The 25,630-nt window shown below is 41.2% G+C and overlaps 1 protein-coding gene across 1 annotated transcript; it reads right to left on the reverse strand.

Moving 5' to 3' along the window:
* Positions 1-211: 211 nt before the first annotated feature.
* Positions 212-20,282, reverse strand: LOC142935938 (TANK-binding kinase 1-binding protein 1-like). The gene is made up of 12 exons (XM_076080030.1): positions 20,049-20,282; positions 19,781-19,912; positions 17,167-17,271; positions 16,913-17,063; positions 15,314-15,507; positions 11,121-11,188; positions 10,937-11,043; positions 7,558-7,748; positions 7,177-7,452; positions 4,069-4,149; positions 3,756-3,983; positions 212-945 (listed from the first exon to the last, which is right to left on the reverse strand). The coding sequence occupies exons 1-12, from the start codon at positions 20,280-20,282 to the stop codon at positions 817-819; spliced, it is 1,896 nt and encodes a 631-aa protein (XP_075936145.1). The 3' UTR covers positions 212-816.
* Positions 20,283-25,630: the final 5,348 nt, after the last annotated feature.

The following is a 25,630-nucleotide window of genomic DNA, read 5'->3' on the forward strand; positions in this document are numbered from 1 at the left end:
AGTTTGTTTTGGAAGTCCCCTATCTTGTAGGTTGGCTTCTTTCCTAACTTGTTAACACTGTATCCTTTCAACTGTCCTTGTTGGATAGCCCATGTCATATTTGCTATTAGACCTCAAGACTATATAGTGTTCTTCTTGTAATCACATCCATACGAGTGTGTTACAAACTAAATTACTTCTGCATTACTTTTTTTAACCATTTTATCTCACAATAGTTTATTGCAGGTCCAGAAACCTTTTGAAAATAATCATTTTGATTCTCCACAAACCAACACGAGAGCAGTGACAGTCAGGTGCTCCTAACATTGCACATTGCACGTGTCGGATGTTTTAGTGCACGTCTTCTGACGTCCATGACTGCTGTCAGACCAGCTTATGAGACGTTAAGCACTATTGTTTTTCCCACATCCGCTCTTATTTCACACAGGTCTATGTACAAATGAAGTTGGTATTTGAGTGAGTTTGGTTGTGACCATTTGATGTAGAATAGTTAATATGGGGCTTTTGTGAGAGATGTTAGGAAATGTACGTATGTCCTTGGTAAACATAAATAAAGAGAACTCTTGAGCCTGGAGAGTAGAAAAACAAACTTGTTCTGTAACCGAAGGTCGCTGGTTAGATGCCACGTCTGGATGGAAGGGCTCCTTGAGCAAGGCATGTATCCCCTGTACCAGGAGACTGTGGCTATAGTGAGCGAGTTCCAAAGAAAGAAGCATGCAGGCTCATTGAACCATTCCTGGATAAAACAATTAAGATGGGCCTGGTGTCCATCTCAGGTGACAATGGGTGTAAAATGCTTGATAAAAAGAAAAAAAGTCAGATCTTGCTGTTCTCCAAGTGGGAGTCGATGTGTTTGATGAGGGCGTCATCGGGGTAACCGGTTGGGAAGGTCAGCTGACACAGAGGACAACTCCGGACAGCACTTTCTTCTGACTCCATCCACAACTACAGACGGAGATAGACACAGGCGTCAAATTACTGAAACTTAAATGATGTGCAAAATCACAGAATCTAATTTAGTCTTCACCTAAAATTACAGAAAAGCTCTGTATTCCATCAGAGGATGACAATTTGTTCAAAGTTGCTCAGAAATTATCTTTAAAAAAAGCATTATTTACCAGTTTGTTTTGTTTTTTAGCTTACGCTTGATAACGCTAACGCCTATGGTAAAGCTATTTTGGAGCTAACGCTTGATAAAGCTAATGCCACGATGAAGCTATTCTAAAGCTAACGCTTGATAAAGCTAATGCCACGATGAAGCTATTTTAAAGCTAATGCTTGATAAAAAAATAATGCCTCCGATAAAACTATTTTAAAACTGATAAGGCTAAGGGGGCGACTGTGGCTCAGTGATAGAGCGGGTCGGCGGTTTGATCCTCGGTAATCCTCTGCTAGTCCATGTCGATGTGTCCTTGGGCAACACACTTAACCCCAACTTTCTGCCGTCGGCTGTGCTGTGTGTATGAATGCGTGTGATTGGTTAGACAGTCCTGATGGGTCAGTGGGTGAATGATATCCAGTGTAAAAGCATTTTTGAGTGGTCGACTAGAAAAGCTCCATACAAGTACAGGTTCATTTACTATTTACCATCTTTAGATCAGTTATCTAGTGGATTTTGTGTTCTGGTGCTATTTTCCTTGTTTGAAGTTATTCATTTTTAGTGTTTTCTGTTTTTCTTTCGTACTCATCTCTTTCTTTGCAGAAAACGTCTTTTCCCGCCTGTCAGATTGTCTGCCCCGCCCTGATTGTTTTCACCTGTCCTCATTATCACTCTCCTTTCCTTGTCTATTTAGTCTCTGTGCTCCCGTCTCCTTGTGCCAGTTCGTCATTGTTCTTTGAGGGTTCCAGCCTTTGTTTTTGTTTATAGTGTGTAGTATTTTTAAGTGTGTTGTATTTCTGGTTTCTTTACCAATTACCAGTGTTTGGATTAACCTGTCAGCTACCTGCTGGACCTTTTGCTTTGGAATGTGAGTTCATTTCTACAATAAATCATTGAGCTTATCCTGCTGCCTCCTCTTAAATTCATCTGGGTTTGGCTCCAAAACCTTCAACTCCTGATTTGTTACAGCATGGCTGCATCCCAAATGTCCATTTATTTTTATTTTTTTTAATTGTTGTAAAAGGGTACAAAAGAAGTCAAGGAATATGTTTTTCTATTTTTATAAAACGCTGGAAATAATAAAATGTGTATATAAATATATATATTTATCTGATTAATAATTGATTAATCAAAGTAATAATTAACAGATTAATCGATTATCAAAAAAGCTGGTATTTGCAGCCTTAATTTCACATTTAGCCTCTAAAGAGCCAGATGTTTTTCTTCAGGAGTTGGTGGAGACCAAACCAGAGGAAAATGGGGACTGAATTTTGGAGTTGAGCTCGATTTATAGGGGTTATGGTTATAAGAGGTTGCGGCATAGTTATAAAGTCTGTTGCTGCTGATGTGACACAGAGATAGCAAGAACTGTAATTGGTCGGCTGGTTGATGGGGAAGGCATCATGCAGTACATTTTTAGAAATGCTTATTGATCCGACTCCTTCTAGGAAAAGATCTAACAAAAGCATTCTACTCACCACGACTGTCGCTCATATTCTGGATATTCCTGTCGTAAGATTTCTTGGCGGTAATGAAGTTATTTTGTTTTGCTTTAACCAATCAGAAGTGTGATGCATCTGTCTCGCCCTCCTTCATTTTTACAACATGTTTTTCAACATGGTCAAAGAAATGTGACAGTTTAAAAGTTATTTGTGTATTATTGACATGTAACAACTTGGACAGCTGCTTTATATCATCTACGCTTGTCGTTATTTTTTCTATTTTTGCAAAATGGGAATAGGATGTCTTCATTCTGAATCCTTCTAATCAAACTCTGATTGGTCGATTGTCGCTCTCCGACTTGGCCAGGTAAGATTTTGTTACGGTGACCCTCCTTAATTTCTGTACACACATGTAACACTGCTGAACTATTTCATTGTCAAGATCATTGCCATCACATAAGAAATTGTAATTATTATTATTTTTTAAAGCAGAAGATAACCATTTATTAATAATTCCAAGTGAAAAAAACCATCTTGTTGACTGCATGAGCTGTGCCAGAACAGTGTTCTTAAATAGATAGAATATGGTTATAAACTATAACAAAGTAAATAGCTATAAAGCCTAGTTTAGAAAAGTTTTGCCAAACAGATATAATTACAATCAATATATAGAGATTTATTTTTATTGAACGCAATTGCAGTCACGTTTCACGCAGAGTGGCCTTTTAAGTACACTGAAACTGTATTTTGCATCAACATTAACTATGGACAACATGTGTTTATTGTTTTTGTGTATTACTTTGTTGTGTTGCAGCCTAGAGACAAAGTAAAAGTCCAGTCATGAACAAAATGGATTAAAGATGTGAGGCTGTGTTTTAGTTGTTAAAAATACATTACATACATGTTGATATTATGTAAGTGTAAGTTTGTAGTGATTGGTCTGCTCTGATTGGCCAAAAAGTCCCATTATTGCAGCTTTAAAAAATCAAAAATCAAAACTTATTTAGCTTATTATTTTAGGTGCTATGATGTTCTAAATATACAAGGCTCAACTTTTAAAAGTGGTTGCCACTCTGGCAACCAGGCATCAGCTTTTGGTTGCTGAAACTGACAATGGAGTGAATTGTTTTTGTTTTTTTGCTCGTCTCCCCACAAGGTCTGCAGTGATTCTATTAGTTTCTTCTATACAATCCTCATAATTGTTTTCTACTCACGTTGATGGAGGGCCACGACTGAGCGTGCTCGGTGGTCATGTAGGGAGGCAGATGGCAGGAGAGAGGGGCAGGGCCCTCGGGGGACGAGAAGGAGGGATGGTGGGGCTGTTTCCTAGGAGACGAGAATGAGCGGTGCAGAGGTGGTTCCCTAGGCAACGACGAGCCAATCCCAATCGCGCCGAGCGTCCGAGGCGGGCTAGCGGCCGGCGACAGATATGTACATACATCCTGTAAATTTACATGAAAAAAAATGAATAAACCCAGCTTTAAAAGTCACAAGTAGTGCCACGCACATCGTTATTGTCATCATCACCTCTTCATCATCAGAGGACTGCGGCGGTGTCACCAGTGGGGCGGGCTCAGGCGGGTTCTCAAGACGACGGAAGTGATGTACCTGAATGAGAGGAGGGGCGTGAGCATTACTACTGCAGTTTACAGGACAGGGTTCATACACATTTTGACCAATTGATTTCCATGACTTTTCCATGACTTTAAACCAAATTTCCATGACCAAACATTTTGTGAAATCTCGGTGTATACATGAAAAAGTGAGAAAATGTAGTATTTAAACTAACAATGAGAATTCCAAAGGATACAGTATACTTTAAATGACACAAACAAATGAGAGACAATAGTTTGATTAAAATAATAAACATTTATAAATATACTCTGGTTGACAGGCATTCATAACACTGACACATCAATAAGAGCTTTAGTAGGTAGTAGCATCCAGCTAGTGCACATATTGCTTTCCCTTTTGTAGTGCAAATGTTTCATTGAACCCTGTTACTGTACGGCTTCATATTAACTTCCACTGTTACTGTACAGCTGTTGGAATTGTGGCCTATCTTCTATTTGCAATTAATATGCGTTCAATCCAGTTCAATTATTTAAATGAAAATGATAATCTACTCTGGCTAAGGTAACTTATCAAGAGTAAAATAATAGCTGTGATCTATACACACCTCTGCATTACGAACTGCTGAAATGAAGGTACAGGCACCTTAACCCTCTCATTACTTCAGGGTTCTTGAGAGCAACGTGGGACTGTTAGTACACTGGCTGTGGTCATTACAGTGAACAGTGTGATGAGAGGGCACGTGAGCCCTTGTTGCTGTAGTTCATCTCCTTGGAGCAGAGGCTGCATTTAGCATACCCTGCCTTATCAATGTATTTAAAATACTGTGACAGCAGGAAGCTGTACTCACGTCTGTTTAGACCTCCACCTTTATCCAGGCCCAGCTCCACCTTTATCCAGGCCCAGCTCCACCTTTATCCAGGCCCAGCTCCACTCACAGCTCAGCCCTGCGTCAAGCTGCGCTACACAACCAGCCTCCTCTCCCTGAAGCTCTTTGACCTCATCATCTCATCAGTATCTGGGCCTCATGTTTCGTGGTCATGAAAGTTATTTTGACCACGAAATCATCCTCATTCTACTTTGAGTTAAACAAACAACCTGCTACCAGATGCGCAGGTGTTCCGGTTTAACGTTAATGAGTGACCGCGTGAACTGAACCGGAACACGGGGGGGCTGCATGTTTCATCACGCTACGTTTTTTCCTTCTAAATCGCGATAATGACGAACGTTAACAGTCGACAAAGTTCCGCATGCAGTGGACGTTAACTTAACCCAGCAAGTCTGCACGGTAACGGAACATGACGTAACTTAAACTGTAACGGAGGGAAATGAAGACACTGTAGACATCTGAACGCCGATTGGCCAAGACTCGACACATCAGAGATGTTTTATTGCGAAGATCACGACATCACCTTTTCTCCTCGTCTCACTCCAATCTGAGAAACACTGGCTGGCAACTCAGCGTAAATGAACGACATGAAAATATGAATATAACAAATTTCCATGACTTTTCCAAAACTTTTGGGATTTTATTTTTTTCCATGACTTTTCCAGGCCTGGAAATAACCATTTTAAAATTCCATGACTTTTCCAGGTTTTCCATGACCGTACGAACCCTGCAGGACTGTAGAATAGTGTATGACATGTTGCACGTAGTGTGTCTGCGGTGTGGTCTGCACACGTAGGGTCAAGCTACATGCAACCAGGCAACATCCGGTTCTGAAGAGTAAAGCCAATGTGGAACTATCTTAAAACTTGCATTCTCTCTACTGACCAGCAGGGGGCGACTCTTCTGATTGCAAAAAGAAGTCCGATTGTATAGAAGTCTATGAGAAAATGACTCTACTTCTCACTTGATTTATTACCTCAGTAAACATTGTAAACATGGGTTTATGGTCTCAATCTCTAGTTTCAAGTCTTCTTCAATGATGATGACATGATGATCATTTCGTAAATTATGGTCCATTTAGAGTCAAATAGACCATAAAGCAGGGTATGCCGCTACCAGAGCTGTATACGGCGTCTCTACGTCACTCCTCTGCATTCCAAATATGGTAACTTCTGTTCATTGGTTGCGAAAAAAACATGATGACGGCCGTAATCCAAGATGGCTTCATAACAGCAGTCCACATACCAATGGGTGACGTCGCGATAACTACGTTCACTTCTTATGTACAGTCTATGCATGCATCACTATATGGCCTCATCTGTGTCAGCAACAGGTGTACACAGCTAAAAACGTTTTAAGGATGCTCCGGTCCAGTTTTACACATCCGTTGCAGAAACTGCATCGAAATTTTGGTTTGGTATCCTGACAACTCCTGAAAAGATCGATTACAGATAATAGTTTTTGTTACCTTTTTTCCGATGCTTTTGTGTCTAAGTGACTAATGGGGACACCAATTTATTTGTTTGTTGTGTTGGGGAGCAGAAAAGCATAGCTTGGTGTTTTCTAAAAGGATTGTCATGTCATGGATGAAGATTTAGCTGATTTCCATAATGTGGTGCAGCATGAGATTTCAGAACGAACGCAGAATAGTAAACGCACCAGATCTAGTGAAAGCTAAAGTCAAAGGTCTTACTAATTTAATAATAGGAGCCTGTCAGTGGCAAAAACAAGCACTTTTAAGTGGACATACATTGAAGGTTACATTGCAGCCTGTTTATCAACTGCCGGCTGCAGCGTTCGCCCTTTAATTTTCAGAAAATCTCACAATAATAATGGTTATCATAGCTTCCGGCTATGACAGACAGTGTCATTTTGGTGATTGTTTAAAGGAAACATGCTTTTCAACCCTGCCGGTGGGTTTTGGGGTTCATATCATTGACTGTAAAGCTCAAAGCTCACAATCTCTTTTGGTACTTTTTATTTATCCACAGTCCTAACACGCTGATGTGCTTATGAATATGGGAAGTTAATTTATAGTTAAAGATGAAGTGAATTTTCACAACATGCTCATTCTTTTTTTTTTTGGATTGGTTGAAGACTAGGTTGAATTTCAGTCTTCTGCAGTCGACTGCAGCCCCAAAAGTTGACTTGATAAAAGTAAAGCTCAGTCTCACCTCAGAAGCCCGAGGAAAGCCCAGGTCCAGAGCACAGTGATGTGGACTGCTGCTCAGACTGCTGCCCCCACCCCTCTCTCCTCCCCCACCACCTCCTCCTCCAGCCCCGTGAGCCGAGGCCGGTCTGACCAGGCCCACCAAGGAGGTGCGGAGCTGAGCTTTGTTTTGGCCGTAACCCTGCTTCTCCCCCAGGAGGGGCCTGGGCTTTGGGAGGGTGGACACTGGATCCCTCATCAGCCAAGCTGAGGGCCTGTGGATGCCGGACGGGTCGGACACCTGGGGAAAAAGGAGGTTGAAAGGTCAAAGGACTTGTCTGCAGTAAATGTGCAGTTTCACTGTAAGATGACAAAAATGTTGAGGCATCTAAAAACTCCGCCTCACCTCTGAGTAACTACGGCGACCCTGGAACTTCGCTCGTAGGCGGCTACAGGTTGGCTGATGGGTGTAGGAGGCGGGGCCGCCGCTGGGGGAGAGAGGAGGGGAGGGGGTGGGGAGGAGACTGTCGGGGGAGAGCGAGGGCCGCTGGGGGGAGGTGGGGGATAGACGCTGAGGAGCAGTGGTCTGACGAGAGACTGGGGGAGGAAGAGAGAACGAGAGATCATCGTAAAAGGATTGTAACTTGAAAACATTTTTTGCATTTTGCTTGGTGTAGACACTCAATGGCTGAAGGAGGAGAAACGGATTTGTGAGTTGGGATTTAACCGTGAGATTAAACTCTTTGTCAACAAAGAAAGGAGGATGGAGTTTGTCTTTAAGTGAACAGCATTTGATAAGTCAACTGCGTTTGTTTTTTTTACATCTAATATCTGAATGGCCCGTGCCCTCGAGTGTGTAGCAGAATGCGTGTTGCTGCTGTTGTTTTCTTGTTAAGCTAGTTTAGCTTAACAGGAACACGTGCGGTGCCTCAGCTGTTTTTTGTTTTTGTTTTTTTTGTTCCGGGTTCAGAGGTCACAGCCCGTTGTCTCCTACGTGAGCGCAGAAAACATTATATTTCCTACAATTTAAGCTTCTGCATTTTCCAAATGCACTAGTGTTATTGAAAGGTATTCTTCGGTTCGTAAGCCTCGTACCGAACGGTTTAATACGAATACGTGTGTTCAGCTGCAGGACAGCAGTGAAGGCCCAGGTATAAAATACACGGCCCGCCACTGCGCTTTAGCAACTGTAAGGTTGATGAAAATACATGAGTTACTGTGTGTAACTCGGCCACACCTCTGTATCATGGCCGCTGATATTAAGATGACTAGCAGAGGCTAAGTATTATGACTGGCTGTGGTTGTAGGTTTAATTAGACTATGCATGGTGGGCTTTAGGTGGGCAATGCTGTTGCTGTGGTTGCAGCTGTGGCTGTCGCCATGTTACAGAGGCTGTGACACACGGTGTGTACACACTTACTATGGCTGTTACATTTTGGTCAAACTGCGAAGTGGTAAACTAAACTCACTGCCAGGTGAAGTCACGATGACAACATTTTCTACTCCATCTTGACTTCACCGTCGCACTGACTACCCCACATCGCATTTCCTCACCTGGTTATAGCCTGTCAGCACAAGCATACCCCTCCGTCCCCTACAATTAACACTAGCTCCCCCTGGCGGCTTGGTGGGTCTCCTACTCCGTAGTCTCCACCTTAACTTCCACTCCCCGACTCATGAATTTTCCTGTCAGAATCACCAACAGCACTCGAAAACAGCACTCTACTGAAACCACTCTCTTGAGGGTTTCGAATGATATGTTAATGTCTTCTGATGCAGGTGACTGCTCTGTGTTAGTACTTCTCGACCTCAGTTCTGCGTTCGACACTGTAGATCATAACATCTTGATTAAGAGGCTACGTGATTGGGTGGTTATATCTGGCATAGCGTTGGACTTATTTTCATTCTACCTCGCTGACAGAAGTTTTATCGTCTCTGTGGGAGACTTTGTGTCTGTTACCTCTCCACTGTCTTGTGGTGTACCGCAGGGCTCGGTTCTGGGGCCTCTGTTATTTTCCCTATATTTTTTACCTTTGGGACAGATTATAAAAAGTTATAATGTTGCATATCATTTATATGCGAATGATATTCAACTCCGTCTTTCCTTCAAACCCAGTGAGGCTTTCAGGTTATCAAGGCTCAATGCTATTAGGAACTGGACGGCAAAAAATAGTTTACCAATCCATGTCGTTTGACCCCCATGTTAAGCAGCTGTCTAGATCTTGTTTTTTCCACCCAAGAAATATTAGTAAACTGAGATCTGTAGCATCAACAGCTGAACTAGAGATGATCATACACACCTTAATTGCTTCTCGCATTGATTACTGTAAAGAACTTTTCTCCTCACTCAGTGTATCTGCTCTTAACCGTTTGCAGGCAATCCAGAATGCTGCCGCCAAATTACTCACTAGGACAAATAGACGGTCTCACATCACACCCATACTCGGATCTCTTCAATGGCTCCCCGTAGCACATAGGATCCACTTTAAAATGCTCACTCTCCCTTACAGAGCACTACAAGGCCAGACTCCTACATATGTGGCTGAACTACTTTGCCCTCATTTTCTCAGGTCAAACTTGTTAAATTTTCTGTCCGTCCCACGCACTCTCCTCTATAGCCCGAGCGAGCCCCATTTGGGGAACGAGTACCGGTACCAAAGTTCCGAATGGACTTTTCATCAAGAAATATGAAAAATGGTCCAGACATGTAAAATATCGAAAAGAAAAAAAAAGGTCCGGGCAAAATCATCATGCAAGCCATTTTACACAAATATACACAGTTATACACAAACTAATTCAATACACTGGAAGATTTATCACAATATCAGTATTTATCTCAAAAAAATCCGCCAACTATGCATCCGAAATTCATCTTCTGTACTCAGACCTCATTTATGCTGGCCTGCTAAGTAAAATTAGCTTGGACAGACCACAAACCTGTTGTGCTATGACTGTGGAGTATTTTTAGGCTTCAATCTGCATTATTTAAAAAAAAAAGTTCAATAAAAGTGCTTTTTTTTCAGGCGAACCTGGAACTTTTCAATTTGAGCTGTGTGCCATCTTCATTCACTATTAACCAGTAACATATACACAATATTTACACATCTGAACAAGTCTCTCACAAGTTTTACCTGTATTATACCATCAGAATTATTGAAATAGACCTTGTAGTTTCAGATCTACAGTCTAAAAGGTATGGGTATGCAATTTTCGAGCAGAGGCCTAAAAATAGGGCTAGGGCTATATTAACCTTTGGTTACCTTGGTGACCAAGCTATGGAATGCTCTGCCTGAACCCCTACGGATTGCTGATCATGTGAATTTGTTTAAAAATCAGCTCAAGACACACCTGTTTAGACTTGCGTTTGGGTCGAATTCATGGTCTAGGTCGTTTTTTTATTAATGTTTTTATTGTGTATTTTATTGTTTATTGTACCTTTTTCTTAAATACGTTTCATGTTTTAAAAACTGTTTTTGTAAATTAGTGGCCCTTGTTCCCGCCGTAGCTGAAACGATAAGTATATAGAATAAATATAAGTATACTTATACGTATAAGTATATAGAACTTTTTTTTTTACAATGAGGCTCATTTGCATCGAGATGGACCGATCTTTGCGCAAAACGTCTGCATATTACCTCATTTAAATACGTGCAGATAGTGGCGACAAGTTAAAAGTTAATTTCTTTGAGAATTACACCATTTCCATTTTGTCTCGTTTATGCAGGTTTAGCGGCCACAAAATCGGCACAATCCGTTTGTTGAATACATGCAATAGAAAGTCCTACCGGACTCCTGTGAGACTTGTCGCAGAAGGTCACTCTGTTTAAACGCCAGGTTACGAACGTGGCCCAGCTCCTCCGTTAGCTCAGTGTAGGCTAATGCTAGGTTCACCCTGCAACGCAAAGAGAGTGACTGAATAAATACATAGAAATGACAAATACTATAGACTGCTTTCAGAATAAGACTCACTGCTCGTCCCCGGCTTTCTTTATCCACTCTACGTCACAGTGCTCACAGTGTTGGGACAGGTCCTGTGACTGACAGAGACACAAAGATGTGGTTAGAGCAGCAGCACTTGTTTGTCTAAGACATTTCTATTGATTTGTTGTTCTACATGTGATCTATATACTCCACCACTACATGTATTTTTACTAATTGATTTTATCTATGTACAGCCCCAAACCATCCTTCAAACTCTGCTCATGCTTAAGTTGTATGGAAAGCCGAAAGTGACATTAAACGCCTCTATTTTTTCACGATTTATGTTTAAGAACGCTACTTTTGATTTTTTGGTTGTAAACGCCACAAAAAAACATTTTTAATATAAGTCGTGTGGAAATAGAGGCGCTTAATGTCTCTTTCGGCTTTCCATAAAGTTGGAGGTTGGAGCTACAGAAGAAAGTCTTTCGGGCCCAAACTGGACATTCAGCATGTTTTAGCCAACTGACCAGCAAGCAACATATCAATCTACATGACATCTGAAAACATATGGTTTGAAAATGGTCTGTATCCATGTAAAAAAGTGTTAAAACGTGTTGTAAATGTATCTATGTATTAGAGCTCCAACATTCAAATAAAAGTACTATGTCAAAGTAGCCTACTACTTCCATGATCAATAATGAACTTTCATTCTCAACATACGCTTTAGATTTGCACCCAATGGTATCTTTTTATGTTACGACATTTGGAGAGATATGGAACTTGGGGAAATGTAAAATCATGTGCAACATTTAATTTAATGCAACTTTGAGCAGTGACTATTATAACAACTCTTCTTGGTGCTGTACTGAAAGCAGCTCTGACAAACTGATGTGAAGCATTGTGTTGATGAGCCACGGTGTAGTTATATTAAACCCTGAAAGGACAAAGCTGGTCATATTTTATAATTTTCTTTTTTCTTTAGCAACAAATTGAAGATAATAAGATGGCTTTGTTGTTTTAACTGGCTTTCAGGGCTTCTGCAGTTTGCTGGAATTTAGCCTATTCCTGCCATGCTGTTAAAAAGTTGGCTTTTAAAAAAATATAATATAAAAATATATATATATATATATATTAGGGCTGGGCAAGGTAACGCGTTATTATCGCGTTAACGCATTAATTAATTAACGCCGTACATTTTTTTATCGTGCATTAACGCAGTTTTTCTTTTTTATTAAGCAGATGTAGTAGGTTGGAAATGCTACATGTTAGTTTTTATTAAAACAGACCCCTCCACACTTTCTTTGTTAATAATTGAACTATTCTAACACTCTTCAGACTGTATATCGAGATAATACACGATCACGTCAGTAGATGGCGCTTTGGTGCTGCTGTGGATCCATTAGAGCAGTGGTTCTTAACCTGGGTTCGATCGAACCCCAGGGGTTCGATGAGTCACTCTCAGGGGTTCGGCAGACACACACTGCGGTCAAGTGAGCGCCGCTTTAAAAATTAATGACCGTCTATTTTCCTTAAGGTGCGTTCACACCGAGCGCCCCGTTCGGTGTGAACGCAGCATAACGGTACGGTGGCTTGGGTAGCCCAAAAAGCACGGAGAAAGCTAAAACTTATGCTGCGTTCACACCGAACGGGGCGCTCGGTGTGAACGCACCTTAAGGAATAGACGGTCATTAATTTTTAAAGCGGCGGCTCACTTGACCGCAGTGTGTGTCTGCCGAACCCCTCGGCAGACACACACTGGTGGCAGACACAGGTAGTTTACATGTAAAGTCAATGCACAGACGCGAATGGTTGCGAATGACGCGAATTTCAACCGGGCTGCGCGAATGACGCTGGAAGCGGTCGTCATTCAGACGCAGTTGTGCGACTACGGAAAATATCGCTCTCAACGTTTTGGTGTCACCAAATTGTACCATACCCTCGTATTGCCAAGAAAGCCCTTGAGATACTCACACCGTTTGTTACAACGTATCTTTGTGAGCAATCCTTTTCGAGGATGGTGGACATGAAAACTAAGAAAAGGAACAGACGTTGCTGCGAAAATGATGAGAGTGGCACTTGCCAAGGTGAAGCCGCGCATTTCTGAACTTGTATCTGAAAGGCAACAGCAAAAGTCACATTGATTTGCAGTAAATATTCACTGAGTTATGTTTTTGTGTGAAATTCATGTTTTGTTGGTTTTGTTCTTTGCACACAGTGATTTTGTGTGCAACTGATGCATGGTTCATTTTGTGCACTAATAAAATATATACCTATGTTTTGAAGAAATCATATTTTATTTTTCCAATTACGAAGGGTTCGGTGAATGCACTGATGAAGCTCGCAGGGTTCAGTACCTCCAATAAGGTTAAGAACCACTGCATTAGAGAAAACGTAGCTACAGGCTCCGCTCATGCGCAGCTCAGAATAAAACTAGCTCTGGCCTGAGCATGACGCTAACGTTGGTCCTCTCTCTGTATTAATCCACAGGTATGCAAAACGTGTTTTCTGTCCGTAACTTGAGTTATGATCGAATGTAAATACAGTTAAATGTTTTGTAATGTTGTAACATGATTGGAGATGTGTGATAAAGGTAGTTAGCTATATTTTGTAGCTAGTTGTTCTGACGAACGTTGTAATGCTACCTAGCTAGTTCTGTCCGTGAACTTCAGTGTTACACCGTAGCTGTTAAATGTTAGTAGAACTGGATGTGGAATATATTTGAATTCATGTGAATTTGTTGTGTAAATTGTGAAATGTTATGATCTGCAATGCAGCTCAGAATAAAACTAGCTCTGGCCTGAGCATGACGCTAACGTTAGTCCTCTCTCTGTATTAATCCACAGTTAGATCAGTTGGCTACACAGTGCTTCCTAGCCTGTGTAACCTTTGCTGCCGGTCCAGATTTCCCCTTGGTCTGGTGCCGGTAACACGGACATTTTTAACACAAGAACCGGGCAGTGAGCAGTGAACAGCTGTGTTTGTGTGGCGTCTCTTCCTTCTCTTCCTGCTGCTGCTGCCCCCCTCCGGGTGACATGTCTCGTTACAGGATCAAACGTGACAATATTAAAATACATATTGTCGTGTTTTTAAATAAACATAAGCACGTGAGAACAAACTGCTCTTAACTGCAACTCTTTGTTAGCATAACTTCCGCGTTCACGTTACTGCCACGGTACAGACTCCCTCCAGGTTCCCATGCTTCACCTACATTCCCCTGGGTCCTAAGTCCCTCCAAGTACAGCTTCTTATCACCCTCTATGTACCAATGTACATTTATAACAAATACCACACATATTACGGTAATCAGCGTTGCATATGTCTGACCAAAATACCAAAAAAAAAAGCAAAAATTCATTTAAATTCATTTTTTTTTTGTTTTTAAAGTTTTTTTGTTTGGAATATGTATAATAAGCATATCATTTAGTTATCGCCACTGAGAATTCAACAAACATGACATAGATAGGTTTGCAGTTTTCAAGGTGTATATTTCAAATTGCATCTATTACACACATGAAGATAAAGTTGTGAACACTGGCTGAATATCTATTATCAGAATCATAACTGTATTTTAACTGCTACTGTGTAAAGGGAATACTGCTGTTAAAAATAACCTTATTTGTAGTGTTTGCAAACCAAATGTTATTGCACTTTTGTTCATATAGCAGTACTTTTTAAATAAAAGTGCGCAATACACTACCTTTGAATTTATTATTGAATTTTGCACATAATAATGCGATTAATCGCAGTAAATCATGCGATTAATCGCGATTAAAAATTTAAAATGTTGCCCAGCATTAATATATATATAACTAATGACTGTAAATGTAGATTGTATGGAGGTGAAATGCTGCGCCCTATTTGTTTGGAGGATGTGGCACCAACTGGATGAGTTTTCAGTCCGTGCTCATGGCATTATCTGACCATGGAAACCTTTCTGCTGCAAACAGAAGTCACAAACACAACAACACAACATCTGAGAGACATCATGGGCAAATAGTTTAGTCTAGTTTTTATTTACAATCATTTTTGTATAGTTCCTCATGTATTGCCAAATTTCTAACCAATCAATGAATACAACATTAATTTCAATGCATTGCATTTTGTGTTGAAATACCCTTAGTTATGAACTTAAGTCCCTAACAATGTGACAAAGTGGCCAGAGTCTGGCGTCAGCAGTTGAGATAACGGTTTGATAGCATCATGTGACATCTAACATCCAGTTTTTGAAGCAGCAGGCCCACCTGTCTCTGCGCTCCACGTAGCTGGGCCACCTCATGCTGCAGTCTCTGGAACTCGGCCCTCAGCTCTGTCTCCCTCTGACAGGCGGCCTCGACCTGGCGCCGGGCCCCCTCCAGCTCGGCCTCCAGACGCTGCAGCTTCAGGTCGGACAGGGCGTCCAGACTGCGGGAGCTCTGCAAGGTCGGCCCGCGGCCCTCTGAGGAAAAGCACACATCTTTTCTCCCTGGTTCTAGTCTTTTTCTTACAAATCACCACTCCACAGTGATATCAGTGGAGGAATAAACTTGTGATTCTTAAAGCATGAATCGTATTGTCTTTTTCATAGTTGGCTACTAGTAATGTTGCTAAGCATACATACATTTCTATTCTAATGCAAATTATCTAATAGAATGTCAAGTTAACAAAAACCTTTGAAACAATGTCTTGAACCTGCATTCTCTCTAATGTCCATCAGGGGGAGACTCCTCTGGTTGTATAGAAGTCTATGAGAAAATGACTCTACTTCTGTCTTGATTAATTACCTCAGTAAACATTGTAAACATGAGTTTATGGTCACAATCTCTAGTTTCAAGTCTTATTCAATACAGCATGATGTTCATTTTCATTTATCCGATCTGGGAGTTGTCCGTTTTTCCATCTTGCAACTTTAACCCTTTTACAGTGTCTTTTTAGTTTCTAAAAGTTAATTTAAACTTTTAAAAATGTCTTATAGCGTTCAGATGTACTTAGCTCAACCCTCTCTTGTCACTTATGCTTCCAAAAAAAACAAGATGGCGACGGTCAAAACACTTCAAAACTGCAGTTCATAAACCAATGGGTGACATCTCGGTGACTACTTTTTATATACAGTCAATGGTCTTTTACCATGATATCATGTCACAAAAGTGAGGGCCGCCAGCTAGAAATGAAAAGCTGCTTCTGTCTGCCACTATCTGAAATGAAGGCCCCCAAAAAACTTACAAATTCCATTGGTAAATCTGCCATTGTCTTCTGAGAAGCCTGCATTGAAAAGTGTTTGGAAAAGGGCACGCACTTTAAAAAAAGAAATACCTGGCAGTTGATTGGATGCTAACCTCGCTAACCTCTTTAGGAGCTGCCATTTTTGTTTTGAAAGAACAGTCGCCTCTCTGAGTTGTCTCGCACACACCTAAGCCACGCCCCTAGCTACCAGTAGCTCCTCACAGGACTTTGATTGGTCCGTGCTCTGGCTCACGCGGGCTCAAACGCATCCCTTGAAGCCTGACAAGATGGATTTTGACGATCCTTGCGTTCCTTGCGCGACCTCTTGACATCACGAGAATTCAGCTGCCGTGCAAGGTAACTAAGGGGGCAGGGATTCTAAAATGGTGTATTATATAGTTTGTGTTTTTTTTTATTTATGAGTCTTGTGGTAGGTAGAGATTAGAGGGTCAATTTAGGTGACCAGACACTTGAAGCAAGTGGTATTAACTGCTGGTAAATGGCTGGGAGCACTAAGTCGTCGTAGTACTACTACTTCTATTATTATGAGTGAAACGAATTTCTGCTGCTACTACTTTTATCAATTTTATTATTACCACCATAATCTACTAGTGTCTACTGTTAATCCAAAGAGAACTCACCCCTGGGGACATCCAGGCTGGCGTGGAGCTGAGACTGAAGTGTGTCTTTGCCGCGGAGATGAGCGCTGCGCTTCTGGAGGGAGGTTTCTCTCTGTCTGAGGGCCGATTCCAGACCGCAGATCCGCTCCACGTGCTGCTCCGCTAGAGTCGTCTGACACAAACACACACGAGAAACTGAAACCAAAGTTGCTCCTCAACGCTTGAATATAGAATAATATTATGTTGTGTGTGTGTGTGTGTGCGCGCACATTTACCATCTTGTCCAGGTCTCTCTGGACATTGCTTTTCTCCAAGTGAATCTTCTCATAAGCCTGGATGACTTCCTCCAAACTTTCCTCTCTTTCCTTACTCTTCTGGAGCTGAGACAGGAGAGGTTATGGCTAGATGGTAAATGGACTGTACCCGTATAGAGCTTTTCTAGTCTTCCGACAACTCAAAGCCCTTTAACACTACATGTCATCATTCACCCATTCATACACCGTAGGCACAGCTTGCGGGAGCAATTTGGGGTTAAGTGTCTTGCCTAAGGACACATCGACACGGACTAGCAGAGCCGGGGATCAAACCGCCTATCCTCTGATTGAAGGACGACCCGCTCTACCACTGGGCTAGGATCCGTCTTATATACTATATACATTACATACTGGAATTTTAAGCCCTGTTTAAAGTTTTCAATTTGTTGCTCTATTTAAAAGGTTTACGCTTGAAATTCAATTACTGTTCATTTTAAAATAAAACATTTTAATTGGTGTACAATTTATCATTTTAGTAATTAACAGTTATTCACTCAATTTAAATCTATGTATTTATTTGTTACATTTAGTTTTTACAAAGTTAGGAAAGCGATGTTTGAGTCAAAGAATGATTCCTGTCAATTCCACACAGTGAGGCTTACAGCTTATTCATTTAACTCTGGTATCTGATCGGTACTCGATATCCAAAGCCCAGGTATCGGGACTGAAGACGTTGGATTTCTGAATGGCGATGCGCTCAGTTGCATTCAATTGAAGAAAATATCGAGACACTTGAGTATGGCAATCGCCTTGCTTACAGTATCGCGATATATCGCAATATATTGAATCATGTATCATATTGCGAGATTCTTGCGAATACACAGCCCTAGTACATGTAATTCAACATGCCATAAAGGTTTAAGGATCAAAAGGCTCCCGTCTCTCAGTAGGTAAATGCTTCTGGTAGCTGTGTAACCTTGCCAGTTGTTGAGAGATATGCTTGAAGTGTCAGGATCCCTGTCAGACCAGACACCTCCCATGGCCACACAGCTGCAGCCACTCCAGCCGATTACCTCCTGCAGGCTGACACACCAGACTCAGGTCCCACTAACGCTTCCCCTGGCAATATATAAACTCTGGTCCTGCAGTCTGGGGTTGTCAGGTCGTACCGTCTTTAACCCACTTCAACCCTGTATCACCTTCTGCCTCGAGCACCTGCCTCTGGTGTCCGTTGGTCCGGGAATCCCCCGTGCCCTACTTGTGTTAACGGACTACACACCGCCGCTCTGCCCTCCGTTGTGTTACGGACTACACACCGCCGCTCTGCCTGCCCTCCGGTGTCGAGCCACGGGACTCACACCGTCGATCTGCCTACTCTCTGGTGTCGAGCCACGGGACATCACACCTTCCTGTCTTTATTCAGGCTAAATAAAACCTGTTTATACCAACTTCTGTCTCCTGTGGTCTTGCTATTGGGTCCTAACTGTTAACTCCCGTGACATGAAGTTAGTTAGTTCAGCACTCCAAAGACATAAAACTATATCTATGAACATGTTGTGTTGTGCCTTATTGAAATGCTAATAGGAAGCATAATGAGTGAATATGGAGAATTTTATAGAGCTACAGAGATATAAATGTGTATACATATATATATATATTGTATCGGGCTGTAATGATCAGAATTAACTACACGGTAATTATTTTATCGAATATCGAAAGTAACGTCCATCAAGTTTATCTTTGTTCATTGTATGTTTTTTTGGCAAATGAATTAGACTCAAAATACGAGTGAAGGGAGGTGGAGAGAGTCTGTAAACATCATTGTATACATATAAAAAGATTTAAAGATTATTATACGTGTATTATTGATATCAATATTACATTTTTGAAATATCGCGGTTATCGTCAATACCGGTACGTCATGACACCCCCAATGCAGTATAAATACTGTATATTATGTATCAATGTGATCTCACATAAATACGTAAAATAACCACAACCTTTGACATTGTGGTGGCACAAAACATAAAAATGAAGTGTGTCAGTGTCTTTTACAGTGTTACTTAAAAAATTCAGTATTTACTGAAAAAAGTACGTTTTTCAGTAAATACTATTTTGGCGATTAACAAAGGTAGTCCCTTACACCGAGCATCCACGTAGGTCATCCAACCAAAACCTGTTGGCATCTAAAAACGCACTTCTCTAAGTTGTATTTTCTATAAATTCCATAAATGTTCAAGTTTAATTGATCTGGGTGTTAACTGGTTCCTGTGTTCTTAAGGTCCTTGTGTTTGTATTTCTAATTTGTTTTTTCTTTAATGCACATTGCGCTTGGTATTTGTGTTTTTCGGAACTGATGTTACAGAAAAGCACTTTGTAACCCAAGTATATAAATGAAGTTTTACTTAGTATGAGTGAGACAAAAGTTGTATCGTCTTCACTCATGCTGCTCCCTCACCAATGCAAATCATTCAATGTTTGAACTGACCAGGGATCAGATAAAACGCTACAACAGATTGGTTCTGTACAATCGCATGTGTTGAAAACACTGGAACCCATTTTTCCTGCCATCCTTCCTTCCGTTTCACACTCCGGCTCAGCAATACTTCCATGTAACTACATTTCTGCAGAGTACCTCCTGAGTGAGAGAGTTGATCCTCTGTTGCAGGTTGGTGGTCTCTGATTGGATTACACTGGTGTCCTTGACGATGGGCTCACAGGAACAGCACAGTATCCTCTCCTCTCCAAATTCACTGACCATAGGAAACTGCAGGAGAGGAGATCAACTTTCCAGAAAATAATGCATTCACACATCATGAAAGCTTTATTATATCTAATCCTGTTCTATTTCGTACGTGTGTGTGTGTGTGTGTGTGTGTGTATGTATGTGTGTTGCTCTCCACCTTGACCTCATAGTGTTTGAGCTTCCTCTTGATGCTACTGTTTTCCCTCTCCAGACTGGCCAGCCGGGTCTTGATGTCATGATACGCGGCGGCCAGGGCCAACCCTGACGCCGGGTACATGTCCTCTGGCAGCCGATTGGCCGGCCAGCTGATCCCGGGAATGCCCACGTCGTCCCTCAGCCCCTCTCCTCCTCCCAGCAGCCCCAGCTCTCCTCTGCGGAATAGATCCATCATCAGATAGCTGCGGGAGAGGGGGAGAAACGGTTGTAGTCGGTCTCTGTGAAACGTAGTGCAGAAAACACTTTGGGCTGACTGACAAGACCATGTCGGCTCAGTAGGTCACTTTGCACCCTCCATCTCACACAGCGGGGGCAATAATGGCAAATCTGTCAAGCCCCACGTCCTGGCATAGGTGATAGTTGCAGAGCGAGTGTGTGTGTGTTTTCAAAATGTTGCCAGGGGCCGACTGAGTCTGCAAGGCAAACCTTTGCTGTTTCCCATCTGCTGCCGTAAAGTACATCCTTTATTTTCTTTTCCTGCCCGGTCTCTCAGTGACGGTTTCAACGGTTATGGCAAAAAATATGATTCCCCACCACGAAAATAGGAAAAATTGAATTTCAAAACTACACCTGCAAAAGATGGGATCAATAAGGATCATTGGTTCTATTTTACTCTTGGGCATCACTGTACATTCGATTGCCAACAGAAATGCCCAGCCAGTGTGTGTGTGTTCAGAAATTTGAGATGTAGATCTCCACTATTGTGGGCAAGTGTGATGTCTTGGTCGTCATGACGGACTGGATTGGTTGATTAAAAAAAAAAAGTTTAACTACCTTGTCCAAAATTGGTAAGATGACATCTTGTCGTTCTCCCTCATGGAAAAAAAGACCTGACTGCTGGACACAAGATGTCTCCTTCCATTCTCATTGTTTGTGACCTAGAGGTTTCATGTGTCCATATCATACTTAAGCAAGTTGTATACTAGACCTTGATTGGCTTCATTCACTGTTGAATATAAAAGTGCTAACTACAACCATATAGCGTTCTTAGGCTTGTCCCCATAAGGGCACCCTTTTTTGGTTGCTGGTGGAACTTTTTAAAAGTCTCTGGGGTCTCTTTACAGAACCTCACCACTTCTAAGGGTGTTAATGAGAACGCAACCAGGGGACTACCAAGTACCCTTTAATATTCCAAGAATTTGATCGGACCCAGGGTTCCTCATGAAAGGACAGCAACCCACAACAATCCTGGTTTACAATCACAGTTTTTATGTGTGTTTGATGGGGGTGTTTGTGCAGCCTAAATCCACATTTTACGGATCTAAACAACCGAAAAGTAACCAGTGAGAAGAAAACAAATTCCAGGCATCCAAATGCCTCTTTAGAAACCTGAACACTGGTGAAGTCACAGATGTGTCCATGTTGTTATATGATCTATATGGATGAGACTGACAATAAGAACTGCATTTAGCAAGACCTCATGTAGAGAAGTCTTCAGAGCTGAGCCGGAGGAGATCTGGATGGAACGTCTGCAGTACATTAATATTTCAAACATGAGCACGGGTTCACAACAGCCATACCACTTCCTTTACAGCATTGTACAGTATGCAGTGTTTCATAATCATGTTATGACGCATATTTTTTTCATAAAACAGAATAAATTAAGTTGAAGTGAGACGTTGTGTGACAATGTGCACCATACATCCTCTTAAGCCGTGTTCAGACTGAATGTGAGGTGAATTTTGGATGCAGTGCAAGTGCACATAATGCGAAAACGTGTGCTGACTCAACTAATTTAAATTTTTTGTGCTGGCGGATGCAAACTGAGGCATGTCCACATGAGTCCACATGAGTTAAAAATGTTTCCACTTGAGTGAATTTTTTTTGTTTTATCCTGAGACTTTATGCCTCTACTGTATAAACATACAGAGACAAGAGGAGAAGAAGAGGGTCAGGAGAAACACTGCAGAGAGAACCGGAGTTCCTCGCAGGCTACGAGATGCGTCACAAGCTGAGCTCTCACACAAACAGGCACTTACTGATCCTGGTTGGTGCGTATGTTGCTAAAAAGCCAGTAGGATAAGCCAGCGAATAAACAGATTGCGAAGGTAGTCCAATGATATAATTCACATGGTGTTAATCATGCCTTTACACTTACTGTTGGATATAATGATGCAAAGAATGGTCGGGGGTAAAATTTGAAAATGTTATTAAATAGGGAGGAATCTGTATGGAAGCAGTTTTGCCACTGGTACAAAACCAGTGGCGGCCGTGCATTTTATACCTGGGCCTTCACTGCTGTCCTGCAGCTGAACACACGTATTTGTATTAAACCGTTCGGTACGAGGCTTACGAACCGAACAATACGTTTGAATAATACTAGTGCATTTGGAAAATGCAGAAGCTTAAATTGTAGGAAATATAATGTTTTCTGCGCTCACGTAGGAGACAACGGGCTGTGACCTCTGAACCCGGAACAAAAAAAACAAAAACAAAAAACAGCTGAGTCACTGCACTTCTGGGAGGCTATGCTAAACTAGCTTAACGGGAAAACAACAGCAGCAACACGCATTCTGCTACACCCTCGATTCAGATATTAGATGTAAAAAAACAAACGCAGTTGACTTACCAAATGCTGATCACTTAAAGACAAACTCCATCCTCCTTTCTTTGTTAACAAAGAGTTTAATCCCACGGTTAAATCCCAACTCACAAATCCGTTTCTCCTCCTTCAGCCATTGAGTGTTAAAAAAACAAAGCTAGGTAAAAAAATAATAATCTACACCAAGCAAAATACAAAAAATGTCATAATTTCTTCCATATCTTTCAATTTGAACTCTTACTACTCCAACTAAGCTTTGCCAGTTTCCTTAAGTTTCGTTTCACAATAGTCACGCGCTCGCCCACTGACCAATCACAGCACGCTGCTCCTTAAAACTGAGCTGCCCGTTAATGCTGACATACTTGTAGGCCAGCTAGCAGGCTCTGGCACGTCAAAGAATAAGCCCAACATGTCAAACTAAAGATCTGATTGGTTGAAGACTATGACAATCAACAATATCGTCCCCATTCACTTAAACTGCAAAGGGATTCACTTGTGAGTCTGCAGGCCTCGGCCTCTCTTCTTACCTAGAGACACAGAGGTGAAATCTGATTGGATAAAAGCTCTACTTAAAACAAGCTGCACTGGAAGCAGAGTAACTGAGGAAGACAGTAGCTGTGCAATGAGAAAATGAGATAATGGGAAAAATATTTTTATAAATTATAATAGGCCTACATGTAGTGTATTTAAGAAAAATTATTAAATTATAAAATAGCTATAACTTTGTGATTCTGTTTAGGCCAGCAGAGAAGGCCTTGCAGGCCCTGACGGCCCACCACTGTACAAAACAAAGTCACGCAAATTGTTCTAGAACGTGTAAGTTGCTAACTAGCATACTTACTAGCTTGTGAGCATTGACAGCAATGACCAGCAAAAGTGGCGAAGGCGGAGTTACTTATAGCTTGAATATGTTTATATGTGGCATTCTCGTAGTGGTGCACACCGTATACTCGGCTAGCCAAAGTTTTTTGAAACAGAAAATATAAGGAGTCACGGGTCAAACAGTAGTTGGCCTAAATGCGTAGTTTTCAACCAGTTACAGTGGAAGAAAGTCAGTATTTATGGACCCAGCCCTGTCTAATACAAATGTTAAGTCCCATACAACAAAACTGCATTGTGAATTATCATTCTAGAGGGAAACTTATTTTGTTGTAGATTAAGTTTGCTTTTGACGTATCGCAAATTGTTATCCGAGTCCACATGGGGAGGAGGTCAGGGTAGTATATGTCAAAAAACATAGGGCTATTACTCAGGAGACTGCAGTTGTAAATGTAATGTTTTTTTGATGCGTTTTTTACTAAACCTGACCAAGTTGTTTTGTAGTGTTTTTTTATTTTGTTTTGTTTCAATTTACGTTAACCACGTGTTTCAAACAGTTTAAAACTGCATCCGTAATGCGGAAGGAAATGTATTTCCCTTGAAACATAATTGAGAGTGCAGTTTTGTTGCATGGGAACGTGATTTTGAAGGAGACAAAAAACGTGTGGGACTGATGTTTAGTTTCATAGTGTCTTCTAATATTACACTCTTTCATCACCGCAACAGATTCCTTGCAAATTAAGAAAGTATCCTTCCCCTTGACCTCTGTGAAAAATGTCCCCAATCTTTTTTTTAAATTTTTCGTCACTCATTGGCTATCTTCCAATTCATCGCTTTGCCATGTTTATCTAATGAACTGAGGTTAATGTTTTCATCGACTAGCAATCCATGTTGGTCAAGCAGTTAACATTAAGTGTTTAAACTAAGAAGTGCAACGTACAGTGCAATTTTTAGAAAAATAACCATACTTTATTTTCAGAGATTCACCACTGGCTGTAGTTCCGCTGCCATTTTGAACAACTCACTGACAGTGAATACTACTCGATGAAAACATTTACCTTAGTTCATAAGTTCATGTCAGAACCAGGCGGCAACCTCCGGTTCTGCCGAGTGAAGCCGATGAGGAAGTGTCTTAAAACTTGCATTCTCTCTACTGACCAGCAGGGGGCGACTCCTCTGGTTGCAAAAAGTAGTCAGATTGTATAGAAGTCTATGAGAAAATAACTCTACTTCTCACTTGATTTATTACATCAGTAAACATTGTAAACATGAGTTTATGGTCTCAATCTCTAGTTTCAAGTCTTCTTCAATACAGCATGATGTTCATTTAGTAAATGATGGTCCATTTAGAGTCACATAGACCATAAAGCAGGGTATGCTTTAGGGCGGGCTTACTGTGATTGACAGGTCACTGTCACTACCAGAGCCGTATACGTCACTCCTCCACATTCCAAATATGGTCACTTCTGTATATTGGTTGCAAAAAAACCAACATGGCGACGCCAATAATCCAAGTTCGCCGACATTGTCGAACTCGAGGCTTCAAAACAGCAGTCTACCAACCAGTGGGTGACGTCACGATGACTACGTCCACTTACGGTCTATGCATAAAATGTCAAAGAATATGATTTCCTCTCTACTGTTATATAATTCCAGTAATACATGCAGCTGTAAAATGCAGCTTTCTTTTGATATTCTGTTGCAATCTTAAACAATTTTCTCCTTGTGTAAAGCGAGCTTAGTGACATCCGGTTGTAAATTCCATCGTGAAGGACGGCAACAAGTTAAAATATCCAATCTTTTAATGGTATTCTAATTTTACTGTGCTGCTCTCATCCATTAACTTGATATCTGGTTTGCGTTTACCGTCTGCCCGATTCCATACGAATGCAGCATAAAGTTTTGGGAGATAAGATCTGCATACAAACTTTTCTATTTAAAAACTATATTTTTGAATGTTTTTCAGCAGGTTGCCTCATTTCTAAATATTGAAAATGTGCATAATTAAGTTACAAAGACATTGTTTTCTGGCCCCCTGCTGTCCATGGGTCCTGTTTTTTTTAATTTTATGGTTCTTTTGGAAGGCCTGAGACATTACATATTTCGCTGCGTGGATTGCTCGACATGTTGTGAATCTGCCTTGTGCATTTGACACATCCTTA

This window comes from Anarhichas minor, unplaced genomic scaffold (genome assembly GCF_050575085.1).
Source record: "Anarhichas minor isolate MPS153535 unplaced genomic scaffold, ASM5057508v1 ptg000007l, whole genome shotgun sequence".
Classification (NCBI taxonomy): domain Eukaryota; kingdom Metazoa; phylum Chordata; class Actinopteri; order Perciformes; family Anarhichadidae; genus Anarhichas; species Anarhichas minor.